This window comes from Leptodactylus fuscus, chromosome 4, assembly GCF_031893055.1.
Source record: "Leptodactylus fuscus isolate aLepFus1 chromosome 4, aLepFus1.hap2, whole genome shotgun sequence".
NCBI lineage: Eukaryota > Metazoa > Chordata > Amphibia > Anura > Leptodactylidae > Leptodactylus > Leptodactylus fuscus.
In genome coordinates, this window is record NC_134268.1 from 193,627,961 (window position 1) to 193,649,226 (window position 21,266).

The 21,266-nt window shown below is 42.1% G+C and overlaps 1 protein-coding gene across 4 annotated transcripts in view; it reads right to left on the reverse strand.

Annotated features, from left to right (window-relative positions):
- Positions 1-6,832: 6,832 nt before the first annotated feature.
- Positions 6,833-21,266, reverse strand: part of ESYT2 (extended synaptotagmin 2) — a 96,994-nt gene continuing 82,560 nt past the window's right edge. For all 4 annotated transcript variants that reach the window (XM_075271525.1, XM_075271524.1, XM_075271522.1 and 1 more), the window contains 6 exons: positions 20,848-21,227; positions 19,196-19,294; positions 18,243-18,374; positions 16,540-16,645; positions 15,512-15,561; positions 6,833-14,041 (listed from right to left, as the gene is read on the reverse strand). In XM_075271525.1, the coding sequence (XP_075127626.1) occupies positions 13,996-14,041; positions 15,512-15,561; positions 16,540-16,645; positions 18,243-18,374; positions 19,196-19,294; positions 20,848-21,227 (813 nt within the window). In that variant the 3' untranslated portion in view covers positions 6,833-13,995. The remainder of the gene's footprint in view (positions 14,042-15,511; positions 15,562-16,539; positions 16,646-18,242; positions 18,375-19,195; positions 19,295-20,847; positions 21,228-21,266) is intronic.

Sequence of the window (21,266 nt, forward strand, 5' to 3'; positions counted from 1 at the left end):
TCTATCTATCTATCTAGGTGTGTGTTTATATAAGGTGTACATATACACACATATATAGAGAGAGAAGTAGGGCCACTGTGTGTAGGTTGTAAGCTCTTTGCATTTAGTGCTGCTTATGCAATAGTTGTATAGAAATAGTATTTGTACATGTGATGGGTCTTAGTAACTACAGCCTGATCCAAGGTTGTAGGTTCTCGAAGTAAATGCATGACGACCATTGCCTGAATGGATTCAGTCTGTGTATGGAGGATAGTCAGGTGATTAAGTATTGTGGCTATATGGCCAGTGAACAGCTAGCCCAGGCTGACTGCTGCGCCCAAGGTGGGGCCCACAAAATGTGCCAGTATGAAGCCTAGATTCTTAATAACGCTCAGGCTTCCTCTCATTTGGGGTGAGTACATTTTCTAACTTATGAAGGAGTTTTCAGATAAATTATATTAATGGTCTATCCTTGTGGCCCCCACAAAGAATAACAATAATTTATATAATGCTATCATATACCGCAACACTTTACAAGTCAGAGGGTTCATGAGCAGACAATTCTTTTTCACATTGTAATGTCAAATACTAAAGTATCAAACAACAGCAGTGAGAACAAGAGCTTACAATCTATGACGAAATAGGGAGACACAAGAGGTCAGAGGGCTTGTTAATTGCAATGGTCCAGCCATCTCTTAGTAAATAAGGTTTAGGATAAGAAATGTTAGTTTAGGTGTAGGACAATGTTAACTAGGGAATGTATGAAGCTGCTTTAGTTGGGTGTTAATCTAATTGTCCAGGGTAAAAGCGTTCCAGAGCACCGATGCAGCTTGAGAAAAGTCTTGGAGATGGGAGTGGGATGTTCGGATAACAGGGGATACAAGTCTATTGGCCGAACAGAGAGGGGTAAACCATGACGAGGGAGGAGATGTAGGGAGGTGCAGCACTATGGACGGATTTACGGGTGAGTGTGATGGTTTTATATTGGATTCTGTTATGGACAGATAACAAGTGCAGTGACTGGCAAGTCTAGATGCATATGTGTACCAGTTTGGCAGAAAGATGAGTCTGGGGGCTGCATTCAGGACAGATTGTAGAGGGGACAGTATAGTAATAGTATTGCAATAGTCACGACGAGAGAGAATCAGAGCGACAATGGGAGGTTTTTTTTCTGTTTTTGTTTCCACAGAGAGAAAAAGGGCAAGAGATGTTTTTGAGGTGTAGGTGACAAGAGTGTGTGTCTGAATATTTGGGGTGAAGGTGAGATCCGAGTCAAATACAACCCCCCCCTCCCCCTCCCCAAGTCTAACAGACTGTAGACAGAAATGGCGATAGAGTTAGGTCAGTTAGTCAATGGAGGGAACACAAGAGAATAATGCTGCCTATGTGAGGCCACCACACATTACAGTCATGGCCAAAAGTTTTGAGAATGATACAAATATTAATTTTTACAAAGTCTACTGCTTCAGTTGTTCTAATGGCAATTTGCATATACTCCAGAATGTTATAAAGAGTGATTAGCTTAACAGCAATTACTTGCAAAGTCAATATTTGCCTAGAAAATGAACTTTATCCCCCAAAACACATTTCAACATCATTGCAGCCCTGCCTTAAAAGGACCAGCTAACATCGTTTCAGTGATTGCTTCATTAACATAGGTGTGGGTGTTGATGAGGACAGGGTTGGAGATCAATCTGTCATGATTAAGTAAGAATGACACCACTGGACACTTTAAAAGGAGGCTGGTGCTTGGCATCATTGTTTCTCTTCTGTTAACCATGGTTATCTCTAAAGAAACACGTGCAGTCATCATTGCACTGCACAAAAATGGCCTAACAGGGAAGAGTATCGCAGCTAGAAAGATTGCACCTCAGTCAACAATCTATCACATCATCAAGAACTTCAAGGAGAGAGGTTCCATTGTTGGCAAAAAGGCTCCAGGGCGCCCAAGAAAGACCAGCAAGACCATCTCTTAAAAGTGTTTCAGCTGCAGGATCGGGCTATCAGCAGTGCAGAGCTTGCTCAGGAATGGCAGCAGGCAGGTGTGTGTGCATCTGCACGCACTGTGAGGCGGAGACTCTTGGAGCAAGGCCTGGTCTCAAGGAGGGCAGCAAAGAAGCCACTTCTCTCCAGAAAAACCATCAGGGACAGACTGATATTCTGCAAAAGGTACAGGGAGTGGACTGCTGAGGACTGGGGTAAAGTCATTTTCTCTGATAAATCCCCTTTTCGATTAGGACATCTGGAAAACAGCTTATTCAAAGAAGACAAGGTGAGCGCTACCACCAGTCTTGTCTCATGCCAACTGTAAAGCATCCTGAAACCATTCATGTGTGGGGTTGCTTCTCAGCCAAGGGTATCAGCTCTCTCACAGTCTTGCCTAAAAACACAGCCATGAATAAAGACTGGTACCAGAATGTCCTCCAAGATCAACTTCTCCCAACCGTCCAAGAGCAGTTTGGCGATCAACAATGCCTTTTCCAGCATGATGGAGCACCTTGCCATAAAGCAAAGGTGATAACTGAATGGCTCAGGGAACAAAACATAGAGATTTTGGGTCCATGGCCTGGAAACGCCCCAGATCTTAATCCCATTGAGAACTTGTGGTCAATCATCAAGAGACGGGTGGACAAACAAAAACCTACAAATTCTGACAAAATGCAAGCATTGATTGTGCAAGAATGGACTGCTATCAGTCAGGATTTGGTCCAGAAGTTGATTGAGAGCATGCCAGGGAGAATTGCAGAGGTCCTGAAGAAGAAGGTCAACACTGCAAATATTAACTTGCTACATTAACTCATTCTAATTGTCAATATAAGCTTTTGTTACTCATAATATGATTGCAATTATATTTCTGTATGTGATAAAAACATCTGACAAACACACATAAAAACCAGAGGGAGCAGATCATGTGAAAATAGAAGATTTGTGTCATTCTCAAAACTTTTGGCCATGACTGTATAATATACATGTGGCCCTGAAAACTATAATGTCCCCACACTCTCAGGAGCTTGACCTCACTACACAGCGCCTATGTCCAATACGTCAGTAGCAGTGTCAGGGGTTGAGGGTGCAGCAAATTCAATGATATAGGTCATTCATTCTACAACTAATGGGATTTTGACTGATCAATGAACAATATACCATCATTTTCTGTGATGGAAACCCTTTTAGTAGTGGGATTGGTACCTACAAAAAGAAAGCGGGCTAGAGGATGATCATTAAATATATAACGTTCTGAGGACTGAAGATACTATACTATATCCCACAAGCCGTGGACAGTGTATTGAATGACACTGCCGCAGAGCAGACGGAGCTGGGTACAATATACAGATGGCAGTGGGGCGCAGCGGGCACAAGGAGAGCCAATGCTTGTGTGTATGTGACTCAAACACCAGGAGTCCTGGTATTTAATATCCTTCCAATACACGATGCAGGGATATGGAGCAGCCTCTTGCATTGTTTTTATTGCTGATATGAGGCGAGTAAATCTGGGTAACAGCAGATTATATCTCTAAGACTTTTTTTTTTATCACTGTAACAAGTACAGATGATGGCACAGATGGAGCAGAAATAATTGGCATGAGATCCCGCGGTAGAAGAAATGTAGACAGAAATCCCAGTAACAACAAGTGATAGAAAATGTTACCGAAAAATAATCCATTTTTCTTATATACAGAATATATGTGTTATAACACATAGCCGATATATAGCAGGCAGGCCAAATACAGGGAAGCGATAACCATAGACCTTCTCAGCACATGGACCTGCACTGCTGTGCCAAAGGCTATATACTGTATGTAAAGGGATATACACCCCTAAAATGCCTGTCTGAGGTCTATATATCCTTTACCGTATAACCACTTCTATTCAGTATTCATTTTGTACCTCTATACGTAACTTTCATGTCCTTTCCATACATTATTGCCAGTAGTACCTATACGTATACATATGTGCGTGAATATACACAGGGTTCCTTCTTCTCTACTTCAGTTTTGCACATTGTCCATTCATGGTCTATTTCCTATTTTTAGTTACTCGCTTCTGTGTAAATAGGACATGTCTGCCATCTAGTGGGCAACACGGACATTACCATCAGGAAGAAAATGGCTTTCACAATAAATCTTCTATTATGGCTATTTTGTATAAGGGAGATAAGGGATGACCATAAGAGTTGTATAAAAACAACCCCAATGTCAAAATTGTAGAGATGATTATACAGGTTCCAAATAGGTCTCTCTTATTCAGCTTTGCAGACCCATTTTCATGTAAATTGTGGCGTCATTCATATGTAAAGGAGGGAAATACTGCTTAAAGGGGTTTGTCTAGGAATATCAGATCTCAGGGAGGAATCGGATAAAGGTGAAATAAGATGGGGCTGCAAAGCTAAATAATGGGTATAATTTCAAAACTACCACCTACTACATGCCATTTATAATATTGGTGCTCTTACATGTGGCAGAGGGGCATTTGGGCATGGTCAGACATCTGGGCTCAGTTGTGACTGCTATATGCATGCCACTGCCAAGGTATCATCTGTCAGTGCTTCATTCATCATCCTACTGACCCCAAGGAAACCAATGAGTTTTCACCGCAGCGTTCACTTGCGCACTCACGTGGCTGTCCATGTAATGAAATGTGTGTCAGAACCTGCAGCAGTAACTGACATGTTGCAGGTTCAAAACATGCAGCGAAAGACAATTTGTGCTTTACAAATTTTAAAATTTGTGTTTTACAGCAGGGTGTGGATGGCATTTGTTTTAAAACCTCCCCCACTACATACTTTGCATCAGGTCAACCACCACCCATTTGACAGGAGCTAACTCTTTGCGAGTATCCTCTGCGCCATAAAGGGAGTCTTTTAGCATTAAATCGGTTATAAACCTAATCCCAGAACCTTGGAGAGGGGATTATACAGTTTCCAAATATGTCTCAGTTATTCAGCTTTGGAGCCCCATTTTCATGTAAATCAACATTTTATTCTTATGCAAGTGCAGGAAAAGTGTTTTGGAATCTAGAGCGGAGGCCAGAGCACTTTTCCCCCTCAACTGCAAGTGATTTTATATGAAATGGGTCTCCAAAGCTAAATAACAGGGATGTATTTGTAAACTGTAGGATCACTCCTATACTGGGATTAGATTCCTAACCACTTTACTGCTGACAGTCTGCAGAATAGCAATGAAAACCGAAAAAATGGTGCCAAATTCCTATGGTAGACATCCTTTTCGGCACATACACACCCAGAGGCCTACAGATATAGGATAAGTATCTTTGGTTGGAATACCCCTTTAATAATGATTTAGAATAAAACAATGTGGCAACATTTAGCAATTCTAAATCAGTGACTAGCACTTCAGTATTATATCCTTTACTTATATATCTCACTAGCCTCTGCCCGCGACTTCATCTGCAGGTTGTTGGAGTGGATGATCCGCCTATATTCAGCAAATTGCTGCCGTCGATGGTTCGCCTGCTAAGGTGTTTCGGCAGCTCTTAAGCTGTTCTGCTGCTGAACTTGTTCCTCGCGCCTTGCCTGTGATTGTTCCAGCATCTCAGCAGCGACCCATATAATGAGTGTGTTGTTGGAGTCGGTGATCCTCCTGCTCCGGCGTTTCGGCAGCTGTCAAGCCAGCCTGCCGCTGAACTTGTTCTTCGCACCATACCTGCTCCGCTTGAGAACTCTGTGACTTCTGGCTACCTTCATAGCTCTCATTGTTTTAGAATTTTGCGACAAATTAGATTTTCTTTTTCCCAGCCTGTTTAAAAATAGCAAACTGCCATTTTGTATTAAAAGGGCTCTATCAGCAAAATCATGCTGCTAGAGCCCCACATATGCGTGCATAGCCTTTAAAAAGGCTATTCAGGCATCGGTAATGTTATATTAAACTACCTCCCAGTTTTAAAAAAATAACCTAAAAAAGAATGTGCTCTACTTACGGATTGATGTCCTCCGGTCCCGTCTTCTTCCAGCGCTCGCGGACACTGATATGAATAAACGGCCTGGGCGCATGCGCAGTAGCATGCGGCTTCTACTACGGCTACTGCGCATACGCCCCGGCTATCACTGGCCGTTCGCGAGCGCTGGAGGAAGACGGTAATGGAGGACATCGGAGGAAGAAGAGGTGTGGATGAAGATGAAGACACACCCTGAATGCCCGCCCAGGGTGCACGTTCGGTAAGTAGAGCACATTCTTTTTTAGGTTATTTTTAAACGGGGGGGGGGGGGGGGGTGTAGTTTAATATAACATTACCGATGCCTGAATAGCCTTTTTAAAGGCTATGCACGCATATGTGGGGCTCTAGCAGCATGATTTTGCTGATAGAGCCCTTTTAATACAAAATGGCAGTTTGCTATTTTTGAACAGGCTGGGAAAAAGAAAATCTAATTTGTCGCAAAATTCTAAAACAATGAGAGCTATGAAGGTAGCCAAATACAAAATAAATGTACAAATACATGTACACAATCCACTGAAGGTTAGCTGAGTGTTTATATAGAGAGATAACAGACCTGGCTTTATGAGAAGCTGAGATAATCTGCTGGCAAGAGCAGTGTAATATAGTATGTGAACATAAATTCATAACAGTTATGAAGCCATGTAATTTACTGGGATAAAAAGTAGCCTGTGTGTTAATCCAGGTTACAATCTATGTGCCAAATTTCATTCAAATCCATTCAGCCATTTTTGTGTGATTGAGTAACAAACATACAAATTTTCACATTTATAATATTAGTAGGATATCTAAATTATACACTGGTTACATTCCACGGAAACCATTCAGATAGTATATTGGACCATGTAGGACGTGCTGTGTATTGCTGTATGATATTCACGTGAATGAAAAGTCAAACAAATACAATGTATAATTCTTTAATCCAAATCCAAGTGATACACTGATTCATATCTGGATTTCATGCTCCTTTTATATGGCTAATCTGCTCATGGCCTTGGGGCGGCACTTACAGTATATACACAAAAATATCCATGTTGCTTCAGTACAGTAAACATTGTATTTTAGGAGATACATTTACATGTAGTAATTTAAGGCACAATATAAAAATATATCACAACATATCAAAGACTCCTGTAGTCAGGTGTAGTCAGAGAGCTCATCTCATAAGACGAAGAAAGAAGCAGCGCAAGAGTCTTCTTCAGATACTAACGTTTTTGGGATAGCTTGTACGTATCGCCTTATATCTTCCATAGTAAAAACTCCTTATTCCATCACCTTTAAGAAAAACTGATGGAAGGGTAAACTATCCAGCACATAACATTCAATTTATAGAAGGTAGTAGAGTCTGAAGATAAAGGGTTACCTGGTAATGGAAAAACAGCGCCACTCTTGTCCCTAGGTTGTGCCTGGTAATGCATCTCAGCCTAATGAAGTGAATAGGACCGAGTTGCAGTACAATACATCACCCGTGGCACTGTCTTTGGAAGAAAGCAGCCATGTTTTTCTAACCCTGGACAACCCCTTTAAAACGGCTCCAAACATGCATACACAATAGGGCGTGTTAAAGACATAACTCATAGCTTAGTATAAAAAAATAAAATCATGTTTTACGCTAAAAACAAGTCGCATCTTCCATCTTTTTAACACCATAAACAAAACTTATAACAAGAAACTGATGCAAATACAGGAAATCTATTATGTAAAGTATGAAACATTGAATTGAAAAAAAGATTTAGAAATTGATGAATCGATTGTAACAGAGGTCGTATCTACATACCCTGAAGATAACGTATATACCTTATACCATCAATGTATAGAATGGGAAGGCCCCTTTAAACTAGATATCCTATATAAAATAATTTTTACCAGGAGAGAATAAGACCAAGTTCAGACATGGCTGAAAATCTATTCACATTTATTGTATTGTAAATATTTGTAGATTTGTAGGGTGAAATCTGCAGCAATTCTGCCATGTTTGGATCCGGCCTAATATGCGTGTAGCGCTCCCTACTGGGCAGCTAGCTACTTCTATTACAGAGAAACAGGAGTGTCCTGGGATATGACATGGTGTAAGAGGCACCATAGCCCCCAATCCAAAATTTGGGCACTGCAGTGACTATAATAGTTTGCTTGACCCCAGGTGCACACTTCTCTGCATGTCTCTCCCTATGTCAAAAGAGGTCTACAGAATCCTCAACGTTGTATGAATGGCCGATTTTTTAAAACTGGATGACAAAGGAACTTTTGGATCATCTCTCTGTGTTTTGCCGTTCTTCTGTTATTCCTCCTGGAAACATATAACTTACCATGCAGGAGGTGTTTCCCTACACAGTCCAATCAGAGACAGATTATGTAGGGACACACCCCTTTGACAAGAGGAATGGTAACACCAAATTATCAAGTGATTCTAAACATTTTCAGTGGAATAACATGCGCAGCGCACCCCCAATGGGCCCCTTAATAAAGACATAAAATAACGTCCAAATCCCCATAGCAATCTATAAGAAAGCGCTGCAAACATTACACAACGGAAACTGAGGCAAACAACCATTCACACATCCCGACCCTTGCTGCAGTGCAAAACTATAAAAATCACTGGTGGAGATATATGAAGAGGCGAGTCTGTTTTTGGAGTTTGCCCTGGCATAACGTGTACCAAATTGATCAAACATTGCATTGTTTTTCTAAATTTGCCACATCCAACAGCGCAGTTTTTATCTCGAATGGACTAAACGTTAAAACGGATCTGTTTCATGATGGACCGATGGAACCCACTGACTATAATGGGGGAGACGTTGTTTTGGACCATTCCATTGCTGGACAAAAATAGTACATGCAGAGCATTTTGTCCTTGATTTTAGACCGACTCTCCAACGCAGATGTAAACATGTTGTTCAGCTTTTTATGCCATCCCCATTCTGGAATGTGATGGCGACAGTTTTTGTGATTTTGATGACATTGGATCAATCTTGGTGTCAAGACCATGACTACTTTTCCCACCCTTTGTTGAAAGTGGAATGATCGGCATAAGGCCGAGGCCCACGTTGTGGAAACGCAGCTTTTTTTGTTGCAGATTTTTGAGCCAAAGCCAAGAACGGCTACCAAAGGAATGTGAAATATATAGAAAGTTCTTAGTTAAGGCCCCACGGGCCGGAACTGCCGCGGTTCTTCCCGCAGCTTTGAACAGAAAGTTCACAGAGTTTTCCTCCGCAGACTTTCTGTTACAATTATATCTATGGGAAAGCCGCCGGCATTTTCGGCGATATAATTGACATGCTGCGATTTTCAAAACCGTGACGGTTTTGGAAGTCGCAGTGTGTCTGCGCTGCAATTTTTTTCGCAAAGTGGGCTTGGGATTCGCATGAATGCCATCCACTTTGCAAGCACTGTAAAACGCTGCGATTTCTCCTGCGGCATTTCCACCGTAGCCAAATCGCGGCGTTTCTGGCCTGTGGGGCCCCGGCCTTAAACTTCTAACCTTCTGCTCAATCGACTCCTGTCTTTGGCTCAAAAAAATGCAGCAAAATCTGCAACACTAAAAAAATAAAATTTCCCCCTTGTGGAGCCTTAGCCAAAAATGTAAAAATTTTGCCCAAATAAGCCCCTAAACTCACATAACCCTATTTTGTGACTTTTTGATGGCAGCATTGTGGAGCGCAGGGCTTGATAAACTCCCCGTATCCCCTCTTACACGTCACTTTGGTTAATATATATATAGACAGCGAAGCTTCTGATCTATTTAGATCCGCTGCCATTATCTCCCCTGTATATACGTATATGCTCTAGAGTTTATTATAAAAATCTCTGTAGATTTTCTGCCTGTAAATCTCTGACTCCCTCTAACTAGAAGTCTGCTTGTGTGTTCGAGGAGATAATTCATGGCTTCCCAGCAATCCTTTTTCTCGACAGCTTGGTAACATATTGCAAACTAGGTCACTGCATCTGTGCGCTTGTCAAAGTCTGGAGTCTCCTTAATAAGCTCACATAATATTTTTCTACAGTAACAGATACTAGTATATTGCCCTATGGTAGGATTATTATGGAGAGTCTACACAGGACATGGACTCCTCGGCCCCGGCACACATCAGATGTCATCTCTGTTCATGGGTTTCTGTAGCCCTGGAAGGGGTCAGAACACAACTATAGTATCAAAATTCTGTATATGGCGCTGAGATCAATGGATTTTGCTATTTGCTATTTGGCTCTGTGTTGGTAATTTCAGATTGGGATAAGGACACACGTTCAGGTTTTTGATGCAGTTGTACAAACCCATACCAAGAGTGAACTGAAAAAATGAGAAGTAGCATCAGTTCTTGTCAAAGAGATGGACAAATCACAGGGGAGGACGGGGAAGGGGTGACATAAAAAAAATAAAAAAATGTATATTTACCCCCCCCCCCCCCCCCCAATGCCACCACTGTCTGTTCAGACGGCCACCGAAAGTCCTGTGTCCCATGTGACCGCCGAGCCAATCAGTGCCCCCAAGAAAGTACCCAGTAATGTATGCAAGTGACATCATTAGGTCCTTTCCATTCAGCGCTGACACCATCCTCATCTGCAATTTGTCCAACTCCTGAAGAACCCCTGTAAGGGTGCATTCAGATGGTGCAGTAGGGTGCAATTAATGTGGTTTTCCAGGGGATATCAGTGACCTATTGGTGGGTGGTGGACTGATACCCCCTCACTCCCCAAAGCTTAGCAGATTGAAGCGGCAGTCGGGTGAGCGCCTATTCTATTTCACCGTAATGTCATATTCGTCATGTGCCAGGTTTGCAACTCAGTCCCACTCAAGTGAATAAGGCTAAACTGCGATACCATGCACAACCACTATACAACATATGGCGCTATGCTATGCTTGTATTCAGCTGAAGAAGCCATAGCATTAATCCAAACGCTATAGTCTGTTCACTCAGCTGATCTGTAGGGGGTCTCCTGTGTTGACCCACCACTACTAAGACATTGATGACCCATCCCATCTATATAGAAGTTCTTAAAAACCCCTTTAAATCCTTATCAGGAAAGAAACCACATGCATTTTTTGGTGCTGTTGCATTTTTTATTTTATTTTTTTTTTACAGGTGAAATATATTTAGTTACCATGCTCTGCCTGTAAAATAAAAATGCATTATAACTGCTTTATAGGTTCTCATCCTTATGATCCAGACCTGGTTTTTGCAAACTGCATGGAAAAACCTGAACGCGTCTCCTTACCCTATGGACCCTAGCACTGCAATGATTACTGGGTACCAGCTTCAGTCAGGAGAGATATGGGGTACAGGATCCCCCCCATCAATTTCAATATAGTTATGTAAATTTTAATATATTCAGTATATAATAATAAAATAGAAGTAGAGCTCCCCTTTAAGGTGCAGATTTCTGTTTGCATAGTACAATGATTACACTTACTTCACTAATACCTGAATCTTCTAACATTGCTTTACCTGACCATAACATTCATTCGTTTTCAGCAGCTTCAATGTATCCCAGCCTTAACTTACACGAAACACAATGATGGCGCTGAGAGATCCCCAGCGGACGTACGTACAAGCCAAATGTCTAACACCTAGTGTGAATGCGGCACAAGCACATCACTACTTACATTTACTAACCAGCCCTCACTATGTATAGGAGGTCTACTGACAGGACATGGGTGACATTATCAATTTATAGTACATTTTTCTCAGTTTATGTGACTCAAACAATACAGAGGTCACTGACTGGACATGCCTCTGGGGGGGCGCTGTTTCTCCTTGTGGAGATACCATGTGGTGTATGGAGTGTAAAGTCCCTAGTCATGTTTCAAGACTTTTAGGCTTCGTTCACACGGGGGACAGGACCGCGTATTTTGGTTCTGATTCTGAAGCATGAAGCCGTGTCAGAATAGGACCAAAATGAGCCTGCCGCGGCTTCCAATAGTCGCAGCTTCCAATAGTCGTGGCTTCCAGCGCCGGAGTAGGCCCAAATGAATGGGCCTAGTCCGGAGGGTGGGGTTGCAAGGTGGACGCCGGGGCTGACTCAGCCGCGGAATCCGCCTGAAGAAAGGACAGCTTGCTTCTTTTTTCTGTGAGCTGGAACATACCGCTCATGGAAAAAAGGAAGCTAGCGGTCTATATAGACCTCTATTGTGAGGGGGCGGATTCTGAGGTGGGTTCGGCATCAGAATCCGCCCCCTCTTGCCCCGTGTGAACGACCTCTTAAAGGGGTTGTCCAGAAAATCTATTTTGACTTCCATCCCGCCCCCCCAAGGGGCTTTTATATACTGTCTCTAGGGGTTGCAGGCTGGTTCTGACCCCGGATCATGTTATTGGAGCCAGTACTTTGCCCGCCTTCCTTTCCGGTGATCACAACTGTGCCATTGGTGACAGCTTTTCTATAGTCTGCCATCCGCCACAGCACAGGTAACTAAGTGGTGAACACGGGAGAGGAGGGAAGAGGTGGACAGTGTTGGTTCCGGTTACATGACCTGGTGTCGGAACCTGCACTTGGAACTCCTAGGTACATTAGCTAAAATAGACTTCCTGGACCATCCCTTTAATAGGTCAGACAGTGACTTACAGGGTATCTACCCCATAGGTGGCACTAGATAAACAGTAGACATAGATATCTAAGGGACCTACTGTACCTCTGACATGTACATTTGGTTCAGTACTGGGGCTAATGATTATTTAGGGAAGAATAAGCAGGAAAACATGAAGCCTTTGCAAGAACAGAATTCTTACTTCGGTCCTAAAACCAGGTTTCAGTATTCATTCATATAATTTCATAAAACTCTTGCCGTGTCGGGGTAACATGTGAAATGTTGTGACGGGCCGAGGTGTCTGGGTGCTGTAACCTGAAACAAAATGGCAGAAGCGCCCCAGACTGCACTCACATGATCATAGTTGAGTCTCTGCCTCACCGCCAGACTACTCTCCTGTCGTGATCACAGTAGGGGGCAGTAGTCCGGTGGTGAGGTAGTCAGTGACTTGTGATACCGTGAGTAGAGTCCCCAGTGTCCACGAGAAATACAACTGATAGTCAGACAGTAAAACCTGGGCAGATTCCTTTATATTCCTATGTAATATGTTTGACGGTATATATTATACTCAGAAGCCATGACATCCTGTATCACTCATATCTCCCAGCTATCACATTAGGGTCACATCTAAATTTGCCCTAATCTAAACACATAGGGTTCCTATAAAAATACAATAAGTGCACATATAGATTGACTTTAAATATTCTATATGGCCTGATCCTATCATCAACACATACTACATAATATACTCTGCTGTACAATATACAGAGTGCAATAGGAAGCGGCTCTATTTAGGGATCCCATGGGTTTAATGTACATTACCAGAAAATGCAAAATCGGTCATACTATTAAATCTGGGTATTCTGTCCATCCGGGGTAAACACTTCCCTCTCGACGCCAACGCAACTTTTAAGACACTTATTTCTTCTATTTACGGCCCCCCGTACGAACATCTGATTAAAGTAAGATCCTCGGAAAACACGGGATCAATTATCTTAACATGGAAACAGCAGAACAAACAACGTACCACAATCGTAATCCCTACGGCTAAAAGGATCAGCGATTCGGAGCAATGAAGAGTTTACGCTAATCCGTAAGCTTGAGGAGATGCCGCTGCTAGACCCCAGGAAACTGAATGTCAGTATAACCAAAAACTCAAATGAATGCTGAACCGACAACGAAAAATAATATAAAATATAATAATAGTACATATTTACATGGTGCACATAGGCAAAGTACAAAACTCCACCTGCCATAAGCAAAAAACAAAAAAACATGTTTCCCGGGTTTACAAAAGGATGAAACATACTTTATATTTTAATGCGGTTAAAACACCCTATTGCACATTATTAGACAAAAAGCTAAAGAAGCTCGAGACCAGGATTTACCAAAGTCTGCAAAATAATGTAAAAAGGAGTTAAAAATGAGCGTGAAGTCGGGTAATGAAATAAATGGTTCTATAAAAAAAAATAGATAAATCCCGTGAGCACAATGCAGCCGTCGTATGTAGTAGCAGATAAAAGGTGCTTTGTGACGCGTTTCTGGGGTCAGTTGGAGACCGACGTCCTTGTACCATCTTCAGTCAAATCATACCTGAAAGAAAACAGAATATTCACAAATCGGTAATATGGGAAATGGGCAGATTATATTCCAAAATTTATGTATTTTTATAAATATTTTACATGATTAATTTGGAATATATTCTGCCAATTTATTTTAAAAAGGTTTAAAATAAATTGGCAGAATATATTCCAAATTAATCATTTAAAATATTTATAAAAATACATTAATTTTGTAACTGTTTATTGTTGGTATTTTTGTTCCACTATCAGATATAAAGACCGCCTCTCCCTGCACCAATCCTGTGCTGTTTTGGACTGCTGCCAGGTTTAGTATTATACAGTAGTAAGCATGTATACATACATAGTGCATGGAGCCAGAAGCAGATGGCTCTGTACACTGTATACGTGTCATTACTGCAGCTCTGCTCCCACTGAAGTAAATGGAAGCCGAGCTTTACGGTTTTTGTCCTGGCTATAAATGGTTTGAAGCCATGGGGGGGGGGGGGAGAGTAATACAGTTTCACTTTCCTCTTCCACCCCTAAGAAAAAAACATCTCAAATTTGCTAAAATAAAAACAAATTTCAGTGACAAATACTGAGAACTCTGCAACTAATCCTATCCTTAAAGGGGGCAAAGTCAATTTCACACGTACCTTTTGTATGTAAATCGCCTCAGTAGTTTTTGAATGAGACAGTTTTTTTTTTTTTAGTCATATGCTAATTAGGTTCCAGCGAGCACCAGAAGTTCTCAGGGAGCACAGTCTCTCTGCTGTGTATGAAAGCAGGGAGAGGAGTCATCATCATCAGCAGCCTGTGCTGTACACACATAGGAGAGAATAGTCCGTGCACAATGAGACTTCTGGGTGCACTAAGAGGCTAATTAGCATATGAATAAAAACGGGGTCATTCAAAAATTACTGAGGCGATTTACATACAAAAGGTACATGTGGAATAGCCTTTCTAAAAGCTATGCAAGTATGTGCCAAGTTAAAAATGACTTTTCCCAATGATAGAGCCCCTTTATATGGCCCTCTTTTGATACTGGAAATAGATGTGTATAATCTATATAGTTAAAGAATACATCTGCCTAGTCCCTACCTGTATATTAGACACTACACTTGTATAATCTTTCACAATGTGATGCATTTTAACAAAACAACCTATTCAAACATATACATGTGCAAAGGAGTTTTACACTTTCACCCAGTGAACTGTAGTCCAATAAGTTGTGACGTATGACCATATTACAACTTTACTGTATAAAGGGAGGAAAGCATGTGTTTTATAATGCGCTGCACAACTTCTTTATAATGAGACTGGGGACACGTCATGTCAGTACTTCCATCATTTATTAACATAGGAGAAGGTGCTGAAAAAAGCCATAGCGCCTTCTGTAGGAGGAGATGTGCAGCACAGTCTAGGTATGATCAGTGTGTATTATTTACAGACACACAATGGTCTGTAGATATGCGTTATAAGGGTGTGATAGTTTCCTTCTTACCATTGCGTCCATCCTTTGGCAATTTCATCTGAATTTAGATCGAGTAATAACTGAAAAGTGAGAAGAAAAAAAAAATTCACTATAAACACAATGAACTGAACACTTATTATATAAGTTCTTACATCTGTTAATAGACGATGTTCCGCTGATTGCGGCACATTTGGAATTTTTTCTCTAGTCTTCATCATTCCTGAGTAACAAGTGCAGTTAGTTTTGGTGCCTGATGTGCTATGTAAGCTCTGTAATGTCAGGTGGGCGGTGTCAGTCAGGGGGTGTGATTCAGAGCTCCAATCAGAGACAGCCAGTTTCACAGCTCAGAATCACATCCCTTGTCTGCTCCTGCCAGACACTGCTCTACTGACAGTACAGAGACTAAATAGTATATCAGGCACCAAAACTAACAGGATTTGGTGCTCATGAATGGTGGGGGCTACAGAAAAAATTCCAACTGTGCCAGAAACAGCAGAGCAGCAGCTATTAAATCACGTAAAGATCCAGACTTGGGGTTATGCCACAGACTACTTATTCTCTGTTGACAAAATGGAGGTATATTATCTGACCACTGAGATCTCTGCTGATGGGGTATAAGAGGGTGTCTTCGGTAATGTAAAAATGATTTATTAAAGGGGTTTTCCTATTGAAGGAAGTTATCTTGCAGATCAGTAGAGCCCGAATGCTCAGACCCGCTCTGGTCAGGATACATTTATTCCCTGTTTTTAATGGAGTGCTGGTGGGCCAGTGTGCACAGGACTTCATTCATTTCAATGGGAGTTCTGGACATAGCGGTGTGCTGTACTTCGGCTATCTTTAGTGCTCCCATTGAAATGAATGAAGCGGCTCACGCTCAGTCTGACCACTGCTGCATTCTATTTGTCCCCCTGTTCTCTAGATCAGTGGGAGTGAATAGAGAATAACTTGCTTATGTGTAATGAACATGACCTCAAGGCCTCTCTGCAATGAAAAATGTGAACGATTTCCAAGTCCACAAGTAGTGCTCTGACACAAGAGGGGAACACAAGTGAACTCACCTTTCCAAGAAGACCTTTGTCTCTAGATAGGAATCCTCCGCTATTCTTTACAGCAACGTCTAGTGTTCTCCGCTGCAGATCGGGCAGTGACACATTAAACTCAAACCTGGAAAGAAAAGCTTTAGGTTAAGGACATTGCTTTGTGATTAAAAAAAAAATAATTAAGCTCTGTTCACACTGCAGGAAAGAGAACATGGATGTAAACTCATTTTCTCCAACAACTGGGACATAAAAAACCCATAACAAGGATTAGCCCCACTGAGCTAACTAGTGTGTTAACCTGTGGTAGAAACAGCCTGCAAACTGCAGCAGAATCCCAAGGCTCGGCCTCAGAATTCTGCTGCAGGCTTCTAGGCAAAAAAACACACATCAGGTTTTCCAAACATGCAGTTTTTCCCATGTGAACATACTCTAAGCTTACTCTGCGCTGCTAAGTTTTGCTGAATTGTATTTTAGCTTTTGGATACAATACGGTATGATGAGAGGATTGTCCTCTAGGTTATGGTTGTTTGATAGGTTTCTTGTAGGCTAAGGCCTCATGTTAAAGGGGTTGTCCCATCACAAGGATCCTATCTATACTGCTAGTTTATGTGGATTTAAGGCTTTTCCTAAATGCATTGCTTTATCAAAACTGATTTGTTTGGCCGCTATCTTAATTTATTCACTTCATTGTTTACACTCCGTTTCTATGGCCCTTGGGATTATCTTCTCATTTGTCAAGTGATGTAGCTGCCTGCTCTGGGGGAGGGAGGGAGGGTCTGGGAGCAGCTCTGAGCTGTTTGTGTCTGATAAGAAGCGGAGCTTCTCAGAGAGCTCCAGGATTTCTGAGCTCTTATCAGTCGGTTTAATTGAATTTAGCTGATAAGGGCTGAGACAGGGAGTCCGTTACCTCTGTATGTAATGCAAACTGACTCAAATCCAGCTCTGCTACATCCGCTTCACACTGTGGTAATTCATTTACAATCAAACCTGTGCAAGTGAAACCCCGCCCACCTATGTGCTGAGAAAAGCAGGAAGTGAAGAGAGCACAACAGCCTGCAGGTTAGTGAACAAGCGTCATGGGAATACCCCTTTAAGGAAAAACAGCTCTTTTTGTTGCAAATTTGCTGTGTTTTTTTGAGCCAAACCTAGGAATGGGAAATATAAAGAAAGCATTTATAATTCTCCTTTATGCTCAATCCAGTCCTGGCCTTGGCTCAAAAACAGCAGCAAAACCTGAAACAAAAAAGCTGCTTTACTGCAATGTGGGGCCTTAGCCGAACATTGGTATAAATACTAGAGATGAGCAAGTATATTCGATTCAACACCTCGGCCATACAGCTCCCGATGCAAAAACACTTCCGGCACATCAAATTTTTACTGCCCCTCCCACCTTCCCTGGTGCCGGGAGATATGCGGCCGAGGTATTCAATCGAATATACTCGCTCATCTCTAACAAATACCATAATGGAAAGGCTTCATTTTCTAAGAGTTCCCTGTGACTCCTCGTGTGTCTGTCAAGTTTCTGCTGCACAATATGGTTACAAAGCACAACAGAAAACTAAAAAAATTCAGCAAGTGTGAACACAAACTTAATAAGTTGCTACAATAGTGTATACAAATATTTGTTAACATTACAACCAAACACAGACACATTTGGTGGAAGATAAAATATGCTCTATAAATGTGTCGTAGAACTGAAATATGAAGAAGAAATATCATACGTTTGATCAAAGACGGGATTTAACGTCTTCTTATACACGTGAGTTTTTCTTCTTCCTGATCTCCGCTTGTCTGGTAATAAATACATTCTTACATAGGGGTCAGATCCGTCTTCAGAGAATGCTATGAGGTTTCTAAAAAAAGAAAAAAAAAAATGTATACAAAACCTACATTATAACTTCAGCACGACAGTAGCTATACACATATACGCTTAGGCTACGTTCATATCTGTGTCAAAGACTCTATTGCAGTGGGGTCTGCTGAGCTCTGTTATTTTAGCAGTCCATGTGTCCTCCGACAGACCAGAACAATAGACATCCCAGCAAAGGTGTGAACAAGACTTATCTAGCTTCTAAAAACTGATAGCATAGCCTTAGGCCAGGCTTGGTGGTGGGTCGGACTCTCACTCAGATGATGGACGGTCCCATGGCGCTCAGGAGAGTCCTTGGTTACATTGGTTCCAAACACTGAGAGACGAGGGTTATTAAGACCGGCACATTGTGCGCTGATCCTGAGATTGTGAGCTCTGTCCGCAGATGCTCCAGAATGATTTCCAGAACACCAAGGATGTTTCATTGCTCCAGAAATGAAATAAATTTAAGGTGTAAATCACACCAGTTCTCAGGCATGAATTATAGTAAATCTGAAGGGCTGACTTACAAACACCGTGGGCTTCAATTATCTGACCAGCAAGGGTGGCAAATGTCAGTACCCTATCATACTAATATTAATGGCTTATCACAGGGGTCGGCAACCTCCTGCACTCCAGCTGTTGTAAAACTACAACTCCCAGCATGCATACTTGACCTGCTGTACTTGGACCTCCCATGGAAGTGAGTGGAGCATGTTGGGAGTTGTAGTTTCACAGCAGCTGGAGTGGCTGAATAACCCCTTTGTGTACTATGAGCAATGCTCAGGACCTTTCCTTACCATGCATGTGCTATATGGCCCTTACCTGCAGGAATGTACCACAACCATCAGCTTATTTCTGTGAGAGCTGAATCGAAGCGTTAACTGGATCTGTCCTAGAGGGGATTGTCCCAAGGATGTCCCACTGTGAAAAGAAAATGTTATTACAGTTAAGTAGCTATTACACGCGCCATATTTATACCATGCTTACAACAAGATGTCACTCTTAAGGTTCCCTAGTTGGCACTTAGAGGGGTATTGAATAGGTGCAAATACTTTTGTAATGATTATATAATCTATTTAATAATAATAATATATTTTGGCCCTGATTTAGACGCAGGAAGCCGTGTCAGAATAGGACCAAAATGCGCCTGCCGCGGCTTCCAACAGTCACGGCTTCCCGCTCCGGAGTAGGCCCATGTGAATGGACCTAGTCTGGAGGGTTTGGCCGTAAGGCGGATGCCGCGGCTGAATCAGCCACAGAATCCGTGTGCAGATCAGAATTGGACCAGAAGGAAACACAAATGTATCTCCTGCCTCACGTGGCATCTTAGGGCTGTGTGAAGGAGGAAGGAGCAGAGCTGCAGACTGCAGAGACAAAGAGAAATCATCATTGTCTGTGCATCACCTGTTTGTGACCCAAGGGGGAGGGTAGCAGGGAATTCTGTCCATGTTATCCCTTCTCCTACCATAGAGCATACTATACCCCTAATCACAGGGGTATTCTTATGTAATACCCCTCTGAACATAAGCAGGAAGTTTACTGGTGCTGTGACCCAGACGTTTACCATTGTCCAGGTTGCAGAGCTAAAAGATTCGCACTAAACACTTACACAACACATGCACAAAGTCATCAATAAAGTTTACATTTTTACGCTGTCCCTGTCCTGTCCATACCTGATCTTTATAGAGTAAAATACGCAACCCCCCTATCTAGTAATATCCATTGCACGCTAAAATAATAGCAATAACGATTATCAGTACAGATGAACGTATAAAAACATTTCTGACAGGCGGAAAGTTCCATCAGTCAGATAACACATTGTCATCCATTGAATGTCACCATATGGAATCTAAGTTTTTGGCAGCTTTCAGATGGGTATAATAGCAAGTGTTGATGGGGTGGGCCCACTTATGAAACCTTTGCATTGAACCCACCAATGTCTTAAAACGGCCCCGCAGCCACCCAGGAGAGGTGAGCATAACTTACTTTGTATCAGAACTTTGTACCAAATTTCAATACACACTTCTATTTTTTAAGCCATACCCTTTTTGGTAAGCCTCTGCCATTTGCCAATGCTTATACAGGAATTACTAGAATTATGTTACTGATGACCTATCCTTAGGACAAGTAACATCAGAACTGTAGGGGTTGGCAGCCCAACTCCCCATTAGTCAGCGGATATCAGCAGCAGCGGACTATACAGTGTACACAACCAGAAGCTGACTGCTCTGTACACTGTAAAGTGGCCTTGCTGGGATACTACGGCTCTGCTTTCAATCAAGTGAATGGGAATTTGAGCTGCAATAATCCAGTACAACGCCATAGTGTATGGAGCTGTCTGTTTCCAGCACTGTGCAGTTATGGTGGCCGCTGATCGGTGGGGGTGCCAGGTGACAGGCACATTTTGATTAGTAAATCACCCCTTATGGAAGCTGCATACATGAATATGGTTGTCAGACGCAAACGTGACTTACTTCTGAAGCTGCCGCAATCGCTGCCGGAGCTCCTGTGTGGCAATGGGCAAGGATATATCTGAGGCGATGCTTGGTGTGGGTTCTTTCATAGACAGGTGTGACGGAGAATATGTAAAACTGGAACCTGAGAGGCTGGAGGAGCTTTTGTGTAATTCGGTTGGTCTTTGGGGACTTGCATTTTGTGGACTCTCCTTCTCCCCATTTTCAATCTTTTTGTTAGCATCTACTTTGGGTGTTGGTGGAGACTTCTGTGCTTCTGGTACAGCTGACGGTGTGGCCGGCGGAGGTGGATTGGCTTTCCCCTTGAATATTGATGGTCTCTTGACTTGTGACGAATGCTGTTCATCGGGAGACCGCACCGGTCTATCCACATGGAGGATCTAATGAAGAGAACACAACCAAATTCTGGTATTCTACAT